Source organism: Mytilus edulis, chromosome 12 (assembly GCF_963676685.1).
Source record: "Mytilus edulis chromosome 12, xbMytEdul2.2, whole genome shotgun sequence".
Lineage (NCBI taxonomy): Eukaryota > Metazoa > Mollusca > Bivalvia > Mytilida > Mytilidae > Mytilus > Mytilus edulis.
Window position 1 is genome coordinate 78,895,741 of NC_092355.1, and position 16,194 is coordinate 78,911,934.

Consider the following 16,194-nt stretch of genomic DNA (forward strand, 5'->3'; position numbering starts at 1 on the left):
TACAGAGGTGGTGGAATTCCTAAGACACGATTAGCTAAAAGTGTAAGCATTGGAAATGTCCTCTTTTTCATAGCTAGCTACCTCTGTTCGAGGGAATTTTAAATGACAATTAAACGCAAACTTTCGAAAACGTATTTTAATATTGAATAATATTTAATTTCACAGGAGGCACTTTTGATAGAAAATATCTTCATTAATCAGGCAACAACATTCTAACAGAAATTGATTAGTCGAGTATCATTTTGGTATTCGATACTCGGTACTACCGAGCAATAATCGAGTACTCGTTGACATCCCTAATATATAGTGTAGTGAATGATTTTAAGGTGTACATGTATTTCTCGTTTGGTTTATCTGACCTTGACCTCCTTTTCTTGGATTATGTTAATTTTATGTGATAGTTGTAGTAAAGCTTTATATTAAGGACTATATACATAATTATAAGCAATGGTGAGTAAAGAAGGCAAGACATTTCAACATGTTCACTCTTGTCTGAGTTACAATTTTGCAAATTGTTTCTGTAGATATTACTGACTCAATAAGCAGATTTTGCATGCATCATTTATTTCTATTCCGGTGGGAAATACTTCATTTATGTGAAGTGATACATGTTTACTTCCATAGTATTTGATTGATGCAGTCTTTTAAGTCAGTATTAATGATCTATTTTCACTATAACAAATTAAAATTCCATCATCTAACAAAATATTGGAACAACTAGTTAATTATAAAAGTTACAGTTTTTCTTTTGAATTACAGGATATGTATCAATTCGAAATATACATGAAGGAGCATTTTTCATAAGAGCTTTCTTGTCTGTTGCCAAGAGTAAATACAATGAGGAACATATCGAGGAGATATTAAGATATGTGAGAAGAGAAATAGCTACGAATCCAGAATATGCACCACAATCTGGAAGCTTGGCACAAAAATGTCAGATGGCACAAGTAGAGACTACATCTACGAAGAAATTTTTCTTGTAATAACAGTTCAATAAAACTGATTTGGGAGGAAAATTGTTATCAAACCATTTATGATCATTATCATAAACGAAGTATATATTTTCCAAGTTCAAGGATTTATGCAACTGATTTAAAGTCCTCATTTTTTTATGAATAGATAAAACCTTTTTGTTTATTCATCAAACATTGAAAATATCGTCTCAAATTTATTCATAAGGTCCAGTTTTATTTTCTTTCCTTTCGCCATTAGTGGTGTTATTATGAAAAAACAAACTTTTGTGAGCGATAGTTCATTTATTTGTTTTGTTTTGCATTAAATGTTCTTTTGGTAGTCCGTCTGTCCGTTCGTCCATCTGTCCCGCTTCAGGTTAAAGCTTTTAATCAAGGTAGTTATTGATGAAGTTGAAGTCCAATCAACTTGAAACTTAGTACACATGTTCCTTATTGTATGATCTTTCTAATTTTAATGCCAAATAAGAGTTTTGACCCCAATTTCACAGTCCACTAAACATGGAAATGATAGCGCGAGTGGGGGCTCCGTGTACTATGGACACATTCTTGTTTAGAAATCTTTTTCATATACAGTATTTTCATCATTAAAGAATTAAAGAATTAATAATTATTGTTGATACATGTTTTTGGTTTGTTTTGAATTTTTCATTAACAAATGAATGAGATGTTCAGATCATAGCACACTCATTTTTATCATTGTACAGATAATAGACTACTTTCGAGTTATATCCTTCACTTCAAACGTTCTTCAATTATGCTTGCCTTTATAATGTCATTTACCAGATAGAGGAAACCGCCTGTATCCCTGCACTATCAAGTTCTCCAAGCATCTTTGGGATTGTCTTTATGCAGGATAAACTAAAAATAATTTTTGTTCCAAAGGTTTTTAATCACAATTCCATAATGACAGCAGTGCTGATAACCAATTATAAGAATTTAATTTGCCGAAAATTTTTGCAATATATATAAGATCATATTTGTTCAATCGCATGGGAAGGAAGTAACGATACGAATGATGTCAATTAAAACCTAATTTTTTACGGAAATGCATGAACTCAAAAATGGTCGATTGACAGATTTTAGGGCTATCATTGTATAGAAAATTGTCAGAATATAGCACTGTCATTTTACATATAACTGAGATGTTAAAGCACTATCATTGAACAGATAACTGACATATTTTATCACTGTGATTGTACAGATAACTGACAGATTTTATCACTATGATTGTACAGATAACTGACATATTTTATCACTGTGATCATTGTAAACTGACATATTTTATCACTATCATTGTACAGATAACTGACATATTTTATCACTGTGATCATTGTAAACTGACATATTTTATCACTATCATTGTACAGATAACTGACATATTTTATCACTGTGATCATTGTAAACTGACATATTTTATCACTATCATTGTACAGATAACTGACATATTTTATCACTATGATTGTAAATATAACTGACAGAATTTAGCATTTTGTTTTATTGTACATATAATGATTTTATCACTATCATTGTACATATAATTGACATATTTTAGCACTGACATTATTGAGACAATCAATAATTTAAAATCATTCAGGCTTCTGTTTTCAATTTATATATCTTTAAAATATATTGTGTAATGTTTTTTTTACTTTATATGATATGTATAATGACTTATGTGATTGGTTTAACTATCATTTGTTATCATTTGTGTAATTTCATTAGCAGTCTTTTTTGAGAAATAAATGAATAGAAAAAAAATATTCTTATTTTATGTAGATACGCAATCAGTAATACATTGGTTGTTATACTTCTGTTCATACAACTAAACCACAGTCAGAATATTTCCTAATAGTCTCGCATTAAAAAATCCTGATTATATTTTCCTGACTATCCAACATGATTTTTGTTTTACTTTTCTTACATGTAATTACTAAAATTGAGATAAATTCAGAACATGTTAAAACAAAATCTACGACAATAATGAACCCGGAAGAAAATGAGAAGCAACAGTGGTCTGTTATTAAAACAAATGTAGGAACCTTTGTTCTTAGTAAATTTAACCAACAGCTCAAGATGTTACTTTCTACATGTGGGCTTGATGTACTTAACAGGATTATGCAGCATCTGCACATAATGCTGTCGAAATTTACCCTGCTTGTAAAAACTAATTGACCATTAGTTTGGTAAAGACCTTTACATTAAAATCATCTACTGGGTCTAATCATCCAGCAATTTGTTAATTGTACCTTTTTTTTTCCTTTTTGACCATCTTCAGTGAAGCAAAACAAAAAACACTGCCCTCATTGTGAATCGAATGATCAGTGAACCATGTCAGACCTTTGAAACTATCACCTCCTTCTTGAATATATCAAGTGAACCATAAAACATATTTTCAAACTAGTTCATCCTTCTAGACAATGTCAAGTGAATCCTGCTGCACCTCTGTAAACTCTGTCATCCTTCTAAACGATGTCCAGTGAAACTTGTAGCACTTTGCAAACTCTGTCGCCCTTCTGAACAATGTCCAGTAGTGAACCCTGTAGCACCTTGCAAACTCAATGGCCGCCAGCGAGGGACTTAGTTAAACATAGGACCCTATGGGAAATGCATACTTGTAATGTCTTCTTTTAGAAAATCACAGAATAGAATGCCATATTACATGTTCTAAACCAAGTTTTATCTTTTTTATATAATTTCAAAAACCAAAGTAGATTCAGGTGAGCTATACAGCTAGGCTCTTGAGAGCCTCTAGTTTATACTGCAACTAGTTGTGCCTTTTCCCTAATTATAGTAACACAGCTTTATTTTGTACAATTTCAATTTTATCATGGAACACCTTTTCCACAATCAGGGGTTCATTAAGGACAATTTGTGTAACAATGTAAACAGCTATCAATGTATTTATTTTGCAATTTAAACAGATATCAATGTGATAATTCATGTTGAAGTATAAACACAATATTAGGTCAATGTCATAAAAATATAAACTTTTTTGTATTCGGCATATAAATTGGGGAAGGGCTCGGTAAAACCTCGCCTTTCCCCAGTTTCTCAGCCTCATACAAAAAAGTTTATATTTTTCTGACATTGACCTAATATTGTATATGAATACGTACATAGTAAGAATCTTGTACATTAACTATTATAAATTTACCATTGTTGTTGCTAACTGAATTGACAGGGGTTCAATATTTCACATGTATTTAGGTCGAAACTTGGTAACCTTTAAATGTCGAGACAGATAGTTGTCCTTGTTGAAGTTCTTTTTGTCTTTATATATATATGGTATTGTAAGGTTTCTGTTTATATGAATGGTATCCCTTATATCGTTATATTCAATCATTTACCCCTTTGTCAAATGCATACACCATCTATCAACTTAGGATATTAGACAATAAATGTTTTCAAAAAAATGTTACAGTGAAGGACATACATTTATGAAATGACGGAATTGTTTCTGCACCTGATAGATTTAATGTTTTTTTAGTAATACTAATGTCTGTCTTTTTTTGTTAATGTCAAATTAAAGTTAATTTTGACTTTTTTTAACGCCTTTTTATTTTATACAATACAAATACTATATTATACAAATACAGGCAAACAGATAACCCTAAGCGATAGTATCTACAATACAAATACTATATTATACAAATACAGGCGAACAGATAACCCGAAGCGATAGTATATAAAATACAAATACTATATTATACAAATACTGGCAAACAGATAACCTGAAGTGATAGTATCTACAATACAAATACTATATTATACAAATACAGGCGAACAGATAACCCGAAGTGATAGTATCTACAATACAAATACAGGCGAACAGATAACCTGAAGCGATAGTATCTACAATACAAATACTATATTATACAAATACAGGCGAACAGATAACCCGAAGCGATAGTATCTACAATTCAAATACTATGTTATACAAATACAGGCGAACAGATAACCCAAAGCGATAGTATCTACAATACAAATACTATATTATACAAATACAGGCGAAAAGATAACCCAAAGCGATAGTATCTACTATACAAATACTATATTATACAAATACAGGCGAACAGATAACCCTAAGCGATAGTATCTACTATACAAATACTATATTATACAAATACAGGCGAACAGATAACCTGAAGTGATAGTATATAAAATACATTTACTATATTATACAAATACAGGCGAACAGATAACCTGAAGTGATAGTATCTACAATACAAATACTATATTATACAAATACAGGCGAACAGATAACCTGAAGTGATAGTATATAAAATACAAATACTATATTATACAAATACAGGCGAACAGATAACCTGAAGTGATAGTATCTACAATACAAATACAGTCGAACAGATAACCCGAAGTGATAGTATCTACAATACAAATACAGGCGAACAGATAACCTGAAGTGATAGTATCTACAATACAAATACTATATTATACAAATACAGGCGAACAGATAACCCGAAGCGATAGTATCTACAATACAAATACTATATTATACAAATACAGGCTAACAGATAACCTGAAGTGATAGTATATAAAATACAAATACTATATTGTACAAATACTGGAGAACAGATAACCCGAAGAAGCGATAGTATATACAATACAAATACTATATTATACAAATACAAGCAAACAGATAACCCGAAGCGATAGTATCTACAATACAAATACTATATTATACAAATACAGGCGAAAAGATAACCCAAAGTGATAGTATCTACAATTCAAATACTATGTTATACAAATACAGGCGAACAGATAACCCAAAGCGATAGTATCTACAATACAAATACTATATTATACAAATACAGGCGAAAAGATAACCCAACGCGATAGTATCTACAATACAAATACTATATTATACAAATACAGGCGAACAGATAACCCGAAGCGTAAGTATCTACAATACAAATACTATATAATACAAATACAGGCGAACAGATAACCCGAAGCGATAGTATCTACAATACAAATACTATATTATACAAATACAGGCGAACAGATAACCCAAAGCGATAGTATCTACAATACAAATACTATATTATACAAATACAGGCGAACAGATAACCCAAAGCGATTGTATCTACAATACAAATACAGGCGAACAGATAACCCGAAGCGATAGTATCTACAATACAAATACTATATTATACAAATACAGGCGAACAGATAACCCGAAGCGATAGTATCTACAATACAAATACTATATTATACAAATACAGGCGAACAGATTACCCGAAGTGATAGTATCTACAATACAAATACTATATTATACAAATACAGGCGAACAGATAACCCGAAGCGTTAGTATCTACAATACAAATACTATATTATACAAATACAGGCGAACAGATAACCCGAAGCATTAGTATCTACAATACAAATACTATATTATACAAATACAGGTGAACAGATAACCGGAAGCGATAGTATCTACAATACAATACTAAATTATACAAATACAGGCGAAAAGATAACCCAAAGCGATAGTATCTACAATACAAATACTATATTATGTAAATACAGGCAAACAGATAACCCGAAGCGTAAGTATCTACAATACAAATACTATATTATACAAATACAGGCGAACAGATAGCCCGAAGCGTAAGTATCTACAATACAAATACTATATTATACAAATACAGGCGAACAGATAACCTGAAGCGTTAGTATCTACAATACAAATACTATATTATACAAATACAGGCGAACAGATAAACTGAAGCGTTAGTATCTACAATACAAATACTATATTATACAAATACAGGGGAACAGATAACCCGAAGCATTAGTATCTACAATACAAATACTATATTATACAAATACAGGCGAACAGATAACCCGAAGCGATAGCTAAATTATACAAATACAGGCGAAAAGATAACCCAAAGCGATAGTATCTACAATACAAATACTATATTATACAAATACAGGCGAACAGATAACCCGAAGAGTTAGTATCTACAATACAAATAAAGGCGAACAGATAACCCGAAGCGATAGTATCTACAATACAAATACAATATTATACAAAAACAGGCGAACAGATAACCCGAAGCGTTAGTATCTACAATACAAATACTATATTATACAAATACAGGCGAACAAATAACCCGAAGTGATAGTATCTACAATACAAATACTAAATTATACAAATACAGGCGAACAGATAACCCGAAGCGATAGTATCTACAATACAAATACTATATTATACAAATACAGGCGAACAGATAACCCGAAGCGTTAGTATCTACAATACAAATACTATATTATACAAATACAGGCGAACAGATAACCCGAAGCGATAGTCTTTACAATACAAATACTATATTATACAAATACAGGCGAACAGATAACCCGAACCGATAGTATCTACAATACAAATACTATATTATACAAAAACGGGCGAACAGATAATCCGAAGCGTTAGTATCTACAATACAAATACTATATTATACAAATACAGGCGAACAGATAACCCGAATCGTTAGTATCTACAATACAAATACCATATTATACAAATACAGGCGAACAGATAACCCGAAGCGATAGTATCTACAATACAAATACTATATTATACAAATACAGGCGAACAGATAACCCGAAGCGTTAGTATCTACAATACAAATACTATATTATACAAATGCAGGCGAACAGATAACCCGAAGTGATAGTATCTACAATACAAATACAATATTATACAAATACAGGCGAACAGATAACCCGAGCCGATAGTATCTACAATACAAATACTATATTATACAAATACAGGCGAACAGATAACCCGAAGCATTAGTATCTACAATACAAATACTATATTATACAAATACAGGTGAACAGATAACCGGAAGCGATAGTATCTACAATACAATACTAAATTATACAAATACAGGCGAAAAGATAACTCAAAGCGATAGTATCTACAATACAAATACTATATTATGTAAATACAGGCGAACAGATAACTCGAAGCGTTAGTATCTACAATACAAATACTATATTATACAAATACAGGCGAACAGATAGCCCGAAGCGTAAGTATCTACAATACAAATACTATATTATACAAATACAGGCGAACAGATAACCTGAAGCGTTAGTATCTACAATACAAATACTATATTATACAAATACAGGCGAACAGATAAACTGAAGCGTTAGTATCTACAATACAAATACTATATTATACAAATACAGGCGAACAGATAACCCGAAGCATTAGTATCTACAATACAAATACTATATTATACAAATACAGGCGAACAGATAACCCGAAGCGATAGCTAAATTATACAAATACAGGCGAAAAGATAACCCAAAGCGATAGTATCTACAATACAAATACTATATTATACAAATACAGGCGAACAGATAACCCGAAGAGTTAGTATCTACAATACAAATAAAGGCGAACAGATAACCCGAAGCGATAGTATCTACAATACAAATACTATATTATACAAATACAGGCGAACAGATAACCCGAAGCGTCAGTATCTACAATACAAATACTATATTATACAAATACAGGCGAACAAATAACCCGAAGTGATAGTATCTACAATACAAATACTAAATTATACAAATACAGGCGAACAGATAACCCGAAGCGATAGTATCTACAATACAAATACTATATTATACAAATACAGGCGAACAGATAACCCGAAGCGTTAGTATCTACAATACAAATACTATATTATACAAATACAGGCGAACAGATAATCCGAAGCGATAGTCTTTACAATACAAATACTATATTATACAAATACAGGCGAACAGATAACCCGAACCGATAGTATCTACAATACAAATACTATATTATACAAAAACGGGCGAACAGATAATCCGAAGCGTTAGTATCTACAATACAAATACTATATTATACAAATACAGGCGAACAGATAACCCGAAGCGTTAGTATCTACAATACAAATACTATATTATACAAATACAGGCGAACAGATAACCCGAAGCATTAGTATCTACAATACAAATACTATATCATACAAATACAGGTGAACAGATAACCGGAAGCGATAGTATCTACAATACAATACTAAATTATACAAATACAGGCGAAAAGATAACCCAAAGCGATAGTATCTACAATACAAATACTATATTATGTAAATACAGGCGAACAGATAACCCGAAGCGTTAGTATCTACAATACAAATACTATATTATACAAATACAGGCGAACAGATAGCCCGAAGCGTAAGTATCTACAATACAAATACTATATTATACAAATACAGGCGAACAGATAACCTGAAGCGTTAGTATCTACAATACAAATACTATATTATACAAATACAGGCGAACAGATAAACTGAAGCGTTAGTATCTACAATACAAATACTATATTATACAAATACAGGCGAACAGATAACCCGAAGCATTAGTATCTACAATACAAATACTATATTATACAAATACAGGCGAACAGATAACCCGAAGCGATAGCTAAATTATACAAATACAGGCGAAAAGATAACCCAAAGCGATAGTATCTACAATACAAATACTATATTATACAAATACAGGCGAACAGATAACCCGAAGAGTTAGTATCTACAATACAAATAAAGGCGAACAGATAACCCGAAGCGATAGTATCTACAATACAAATACTATATTATACAAATACAGGCGAACAGATAACCCGAAGCGTTAGTATCTACAATACAAATACTATATTATACAAATACAGGCGAACAAATAACCCGAAGTGATAGTATCTACAATACAAATACTAAATTATACAAATACAGGCGAACAGATAACCCGAAGCGATAGTATCTACAATACAAATACTATATTATACAAATACAGGCGAACAGATAACCCGAAGCGTTAGTATCTACAATACAAATACTATATTATACAAATACAGGCGAACAGATAACCCGAAGCGATAGTCTTTACAATACAAATACTATATTATACAAATACAGGCGAACAGATAACCCGAACCGATAGTATCTACAATACAAATACTATATTATACAAAAACGGGCGAACAGATAATCCGAAGCGTTAGTATCTACAATACAAATACTATATTATACAAATACAGGCGAACAGATAACCCGAATCGTTAGTATCTACAATACAAATACCATATTATACAAATACAGGCGAACAGATAACCCGAAGCGATAGTATCTACAATACAAATACTATATTATACAAATACAGGCGAACAGATAACCCGAAGCGTTAGTATCTACAATACAAATACTATATTATACAAATGCAGGCGAACAGATAACCCGAAATGATATTATATACAATACAAATACAATATTATACAAATACAGGCGAACAGATAACCCGAGCCGATAGTATCTACAATACAAATACTATATTATACAAATACAGGCGAACAGATATCCCAAAGCGTTAGTATCTACAATACAAATACTATATTATACAAATACAGGCGAACAGATAACCCGAAGCGTTAGTATCTACAATACAAAATACTATATTATACAAATACAGGCGAACAGATAACCCGAAGCGATCCTTTTTCTAATTCTTACACGATTATCCTTGTCATGACCTATTGATTATTTTTATTTAATCAACGTGTGGTTCGTATGATCTCAGTTCTTCATTGGTCAAAATTCGATTATGACGTCAAATTTTCATGTTTTCCTCTGAAATTTCTATTGTGACGTCAGGTAAAAAGCGACCATGTCTGATGGCGTCACGTAAAAAGAACACATATTTTGACAGGTCGCTCGAAAAAAAGGATTAAAATTATCTGCATATCGTTTAGAAATCATTAGAGAAACAGATTCCAACACCAAATATCGTGCAATACGATATTTATCCACTCTCGACAGTCAAAAGTTTAAACTTTTAAAACGCTCGGCGAGCCTCAAGTTTTAAATTAAAAATTTTAAGTGTCTCGAGTGGATAAATATCGTATCACACTCGATACAGTGGAAGAATCTATATGTATCCAATCTGATTAACAAATCATGTTTCCATGCTTCATTTTGTACAGATCATGTTGGCACTCTTTGTTTTGCAAGCGAAACATTGACACAGGATCCTTTACTATTTCACTCAAATATTCCTGGTAGCCTGCTTCTGTTTCAAAACAATTCAATCTGTTGTGAAAAAACGGTTACATTCGAATATTTCTAAAAGTCGCATTTAATTTTGGTGATTTCTTCGCAGTCACTTCTACACATTCGATTTCTTTAAAGACTGTAAATTATAAAAAAAAAAAAAAACATGGTTAAACGTTCAGAATATATTTTTTTTTACTCGCCACGAAAAAATCTTGGTGAGCAAGGAATACAATATAGTGCCGTTTGAACATCACAGTACACTCATGAAGATATGTGATATTAGTGGCGGTTAGAACTATTGGAAGACCATTTTTTTTCCTTTTGCATAGTCTATGAGTAGATTCTGCTTTTTCCGTTCTGTTAGATTTTTTCTCACATACGAGGCAATTAAGTACTTTACACTACCGTCTTGGTGTATTGTAGACCTTTGTAATGTTGAGTGCCGTGTTTTGATTTCTAAATTGGTTTGGTTTCTGTGAAGTTGAATTTTTGTCACAACATCATGCACCCCGTTTCTTTTCATATTTATATGTAACCAATTTCTCCTTCCGTTTGTACGAAACTAATTTCAAGATTTGATTTTGATTTTTGGTGTTTAAACGCCACTTTTAAGCGCCATTTTTGTGCTATTTCGTGGCGGTCAGTTTTTATAGGTGGAGGAAGCCGGAGTGCCCGGAAAAACCACCGACCTTCGATAGGAAAACTGACAATCCTAGTCAATTAAGATCGGAGTCAAGTGCACCAGCACGAGCGGGACTAATTTACTGACAATCCTAGTCAATAACGATTGGAGTCGAGTGCACCAGCACGAGCGGGGCTAATTTCAAGATACAGAACATTTGTTTGGAGTCGAGTGCACCAGCACGAGCGGGGCTAATGTCAAGATACAGAACGTTTGTTTAGAGTCGAGTGCACCAGCACGAGCAGGGCTAATTTCAAGATACAGAACATTTGTTTTGGAATCAATCATATGTCATCTAGGTTTAATATAGTCGAATCTTATGATTTTATGTACAGCTGAAGGGGTGATTGCTACACAATTTAAATGTTGGGCATTTCTAGGTCTGAAAGTGCATAACATTCTTAGGTATTGATACATCCTAGTACGAATCCATGACAACTCGCCCCACTGCCAAATCGTCCCACACAAAATCGCCTCACTTTTTCACCAACTCTCCCCACTTAAAACTTAAAATCCCGTTGAATATATGTCTGCCTACTCGCCCCACTCATGAAAAAGGTTAAAATCCCACTGAATAAAGGTCTTCCAACTTGATGTATGTGAAGTTAGCAGCCGGTTCGTTATTCGATATTCGATATTCAATATCCAACCGGCCGCTAGCAGTCGGTTTGATATTAAAATGTAGTTGAAAATCATAGAAAATTCAAATATTTGATAACATTCAAAGCATGATTTTCAGAGTAAGAAGTGAAAAGATACGTAGGAAATCGAATATACATAGTTATCAAAAGTACCAGGACTATAATTTATAAACCCTTTAGTAGTTGCATGCATATTTGTCTTTGTGTAATATAGATTTCTATGAATAAAACGATATCAAAGATGTAATTTTATATATAATATATGATACAAAAACAAAAACCGATCACTCCAGAAACATTTACAAATATAAATAGAAATATTTATGAAAAGCCCCCCCCCCCCCCCAAAAAAAAAATGTATAGTGTAAACCTACCGGAGACTGCTGAAATGACGATAAGACCCCCTTGGTCTTTCAATGTCCATATAATTAAAGGAAATCATAGACTCTGTATATATAAAAGTTGTATCAAAAGGATTTCCCAGAATAATGTCATCTTCGATATCTACGGAGGGCTTAGATTGTCACTTTTCAGCTAAAAATTGTCAACATTTCAGGGCAAAGGGCACAGGGCAATGGCGAGAGCCTAATCTGCCTAATATTAAGCAGACATTTAGTTAATAGGTAGATGCAAACGTGACTAAAAGGAATCTGGGTAGACTTCCTGACGTCTATGTTTACGGAGGGCTCAAAGTGTCAGTTTGATATTCAAAATATATAGCATTCTGGAAGAAGATCAGACTCGCCGTGAAACCCTCAACTGTCTTTTTGGCATGCAATATTCTCTTCCAGATGGCTCCATTGCACTAACGTTTTAGGAAAAATTGAGTTCTTTCGAATGTCTGTTTTGCAGCCTATAAATTTAAATGATCTGCGATATGTGTTTGGTTTCTTGTCTTTCTACGATATTCGTGTATTGAAAGTTCTTGCCTTTACTTAGTGTTTGTTTCTGATTTCTTGTAGGTAGTTAGATTATTCAATAGCCGGTTCCAATCCCTCAACCACTTTCTAGAACATAGTCAGCCTCCTCCGTTCTTGGAGAGGTGTTAGTTCCAGCTTGGAAAGCATATTTGTAACGCATTCTCTTGATTTGTAGTCGTGCAGGATGGAATGTGCGCCTCTTTTCTGTATGCTTTCTATCCTTTCTATTTCCCTGCTGGTGAATGGGTTCCAAATGACAGCACCGTATTCTAGTACCTATATAACCATGGCTAACACCGTATTCTAGTACCTATATAACCATGGCTAACACCGTATTCTAGTACCTATATAACCATGGCTAACTGAGCTAGTTTGTTTTAGTACCTATATAACCATGGCTAACTGAGCTAGTTTGTTCTTGTACCTATATAACCATGGCTAACTGAGCTAGTTTGTTCTAGTACCTATATAACCATGGCTAACTGAGCTAGTTTGTTGACAGCACCGTATTCTAGTACCTATATAACCATGGCTAACTGAGCACCGTATTCTAGTACCTATATAACCATGGCTAACTGAGCACCGTATTCTAGTACCTATATAACCATGGCTAACTGAGCTAGTACCTATATAACCATTGCTAACTGAGCTAGTATCGTATTCTAGTACCTATATATCCATGGCTAACTGAGCTAGTTTGTTGACAGCACCGTATTCTAGTACCTATATAACCATGGCTAACACCGTATTCTAGTACCTATATAACCATGGCTAACTGAGCTAGTCTGTTGACAGCACCGTATTCTAGTACCTATATAACCATGGCTAACTGAGATAGTTTTCATTATATAGTACCACTAGCGAAGCAGGAGCTGGTTGTCCTTCTAAGGCACTACAGTTTACATATTATCATCACTTGTCGTTCGTTGTGTCGTCGTCTGATAATATTTTACATAAGATAGTACCACTAGTGAAATAGGAGCTGCTAGTCCTTTCTGGGCACCACAGTTTACATTTTCTCATGACTTGGCGTCCGTTGTGTCGTCGTGTGTTAATATTTTACTTATTTTACATAAGATAGTACCACAATTGGAACAGGCTAGTCCTTTCTGGGCACCACAGTTTACATATTCTCATCACTTGGCATCTGTTACAATGTTTACTTATTTTACATAATAAAGTGCCACTGGTAGAGCAGGACCTGCTTTTCCTTCCACGGCTCCACAGATCAGCTATTTTTATCACTACGCATTGTTGTGTCGTCGTCTGTTAACATTTTAACTATTAAGGTATTTTACATAGGAGGTGCTTCTTGCGGCGAAGGAGCTTCTCGTCCTTTCAAGGTACCTCAGTTCAGCTATTATCATAGCTTGGCGTCCATTGTGTTGTCGTCTGTTAACATTTTACATAAGATAGTGTTGTCATTAGTGAAGCAGGAGCTGCTCGTCCTTCCAGAGCACCTATGTTCAGCTATTCTAATAACTTGGCATCCATTGTGTCGTCGTAAGTTGGCAATTTGCTTATTTTACATAATAAAGTGCCACTGGTGGAGGAGGAGCTGCTTGACCTTCCATGGATTCTGAATTCATCTATGACGATCACTTGGCGTCAATTGAGTCGTCGTCTGTTAACAATTTACTGATTTCAAATATGATATTGCCGGTAGTGAAGTGGGAACTGCTTGTCTTTCCATGGCTCCACAGTTTACATATTCTTATCACTTGTTGTCCGTTGTGTTATCGTCTGTTAACATGCTACTTAATTTACATGCGCCATTAGTGGAAAAGGTACTGCACACGTCCTTCCACAACACCTCAGTTCAGCTATTTTCATCACATGGTGTCTGCTGTGTCGTCTTCTGCTAACATTTTACTTATTTCACATTATCAAGTACCACTAGTCGAAAAAGAAGTGATCGTCCTCAGTTCAGCTATTATCATGAATGTGCGTCTATTGTGTCTTCGATTGTTAACGTTTTACTTATTTTATATTAAGATAGTGCCATTAGTAGAGTAGGAGCTGCTCGTCTTGATAGGGTACCTCAGTTAATTGTACTATTCTCATCACTTGGCGTCCGTTGTGTCGTCGTCTGTTAACATTTTACTTATTTTACATAATATTGTGCCACTCGTGGAACAGGAACTGCTAGTCCTTCCATGGAACCTCAGTTGTGCTATTCTCATCGTATATTAATATGATGCCACTAGTGAAGCAGGAGATGTTCATCATACCAGGGCGCCGGGTTCTTACCACTTTCATTCAGTTGTTTCGTCGTCTGTTTACCATTTACTTATTTGCATAATGTAGTGCAACTAGTTTTACAGGATCTGATCGTCCTGATAAGGACCTCAGTTGTGCTATTCTCATTACCTTAGTTTACTGCACTATTCTCATCACTTGGCGTCCGTTGTGTCGTCGTCTGTTAGCATTTTACTTATTTTACACAAGATAGTGTCACTAATGGATCAGGCGCTGCTCATTCTTCCAGGACACCTCCGTTTAGCTTTTCTCATCACTTGGCGTCCGTTGTGTCATATTTTAACCATTTACTTATTTTACATAGTAAAGTGCCACTAGTGGTATAGGGTATGTCCTAATAGGACATCTCAGTTCAGCTATTCTCATCACTTCCGTTGTGTCATCGTCTATTAACATTTTACTTATTTTACATGAGCTAGTACCACAGGTTGAGCAGGAGTTTCTTAGACTTGAAGATTGCTTGCCCGGTGATGGCGACGGCGTCAGCAATTGTTACTTTTTAGTTTGAACTTTGAATCGATCTACTTGTGATATAACTGACATTGAGGTTGGTAGCGACATTACGTACAGAACTGGTTATGCATGTGCATAATTATGGAAAGT

The 16,194-nt window shown here is 33.8% G+C and overlaps 1 protein-coding gene across 1 annotated transcript in view; it reads left to right on the plus strand.

The window, feature by feature from the left end:
- LOC139497232 (caspase-3-like) overlaps positions 1-4,518 on the plus strand; it is a 303,768-nt gene extending 299,250 nt beyond the window's left edge. The window contains exon 15 of the mRNA XM_071285363.1: positions 760-4,518. Within this exon, the coding sequence (XP_071141464.1) occupies positions 760-983 (224 nt within the window). The 3' untranslated portion in view covers positions 984-4,518. The remainder of the gene's footprint in view (positions 1-759) is intronic.
- The last annotated feature ends 11,676 nt before the right edge of the window (positions 4,519-16,194 follow it).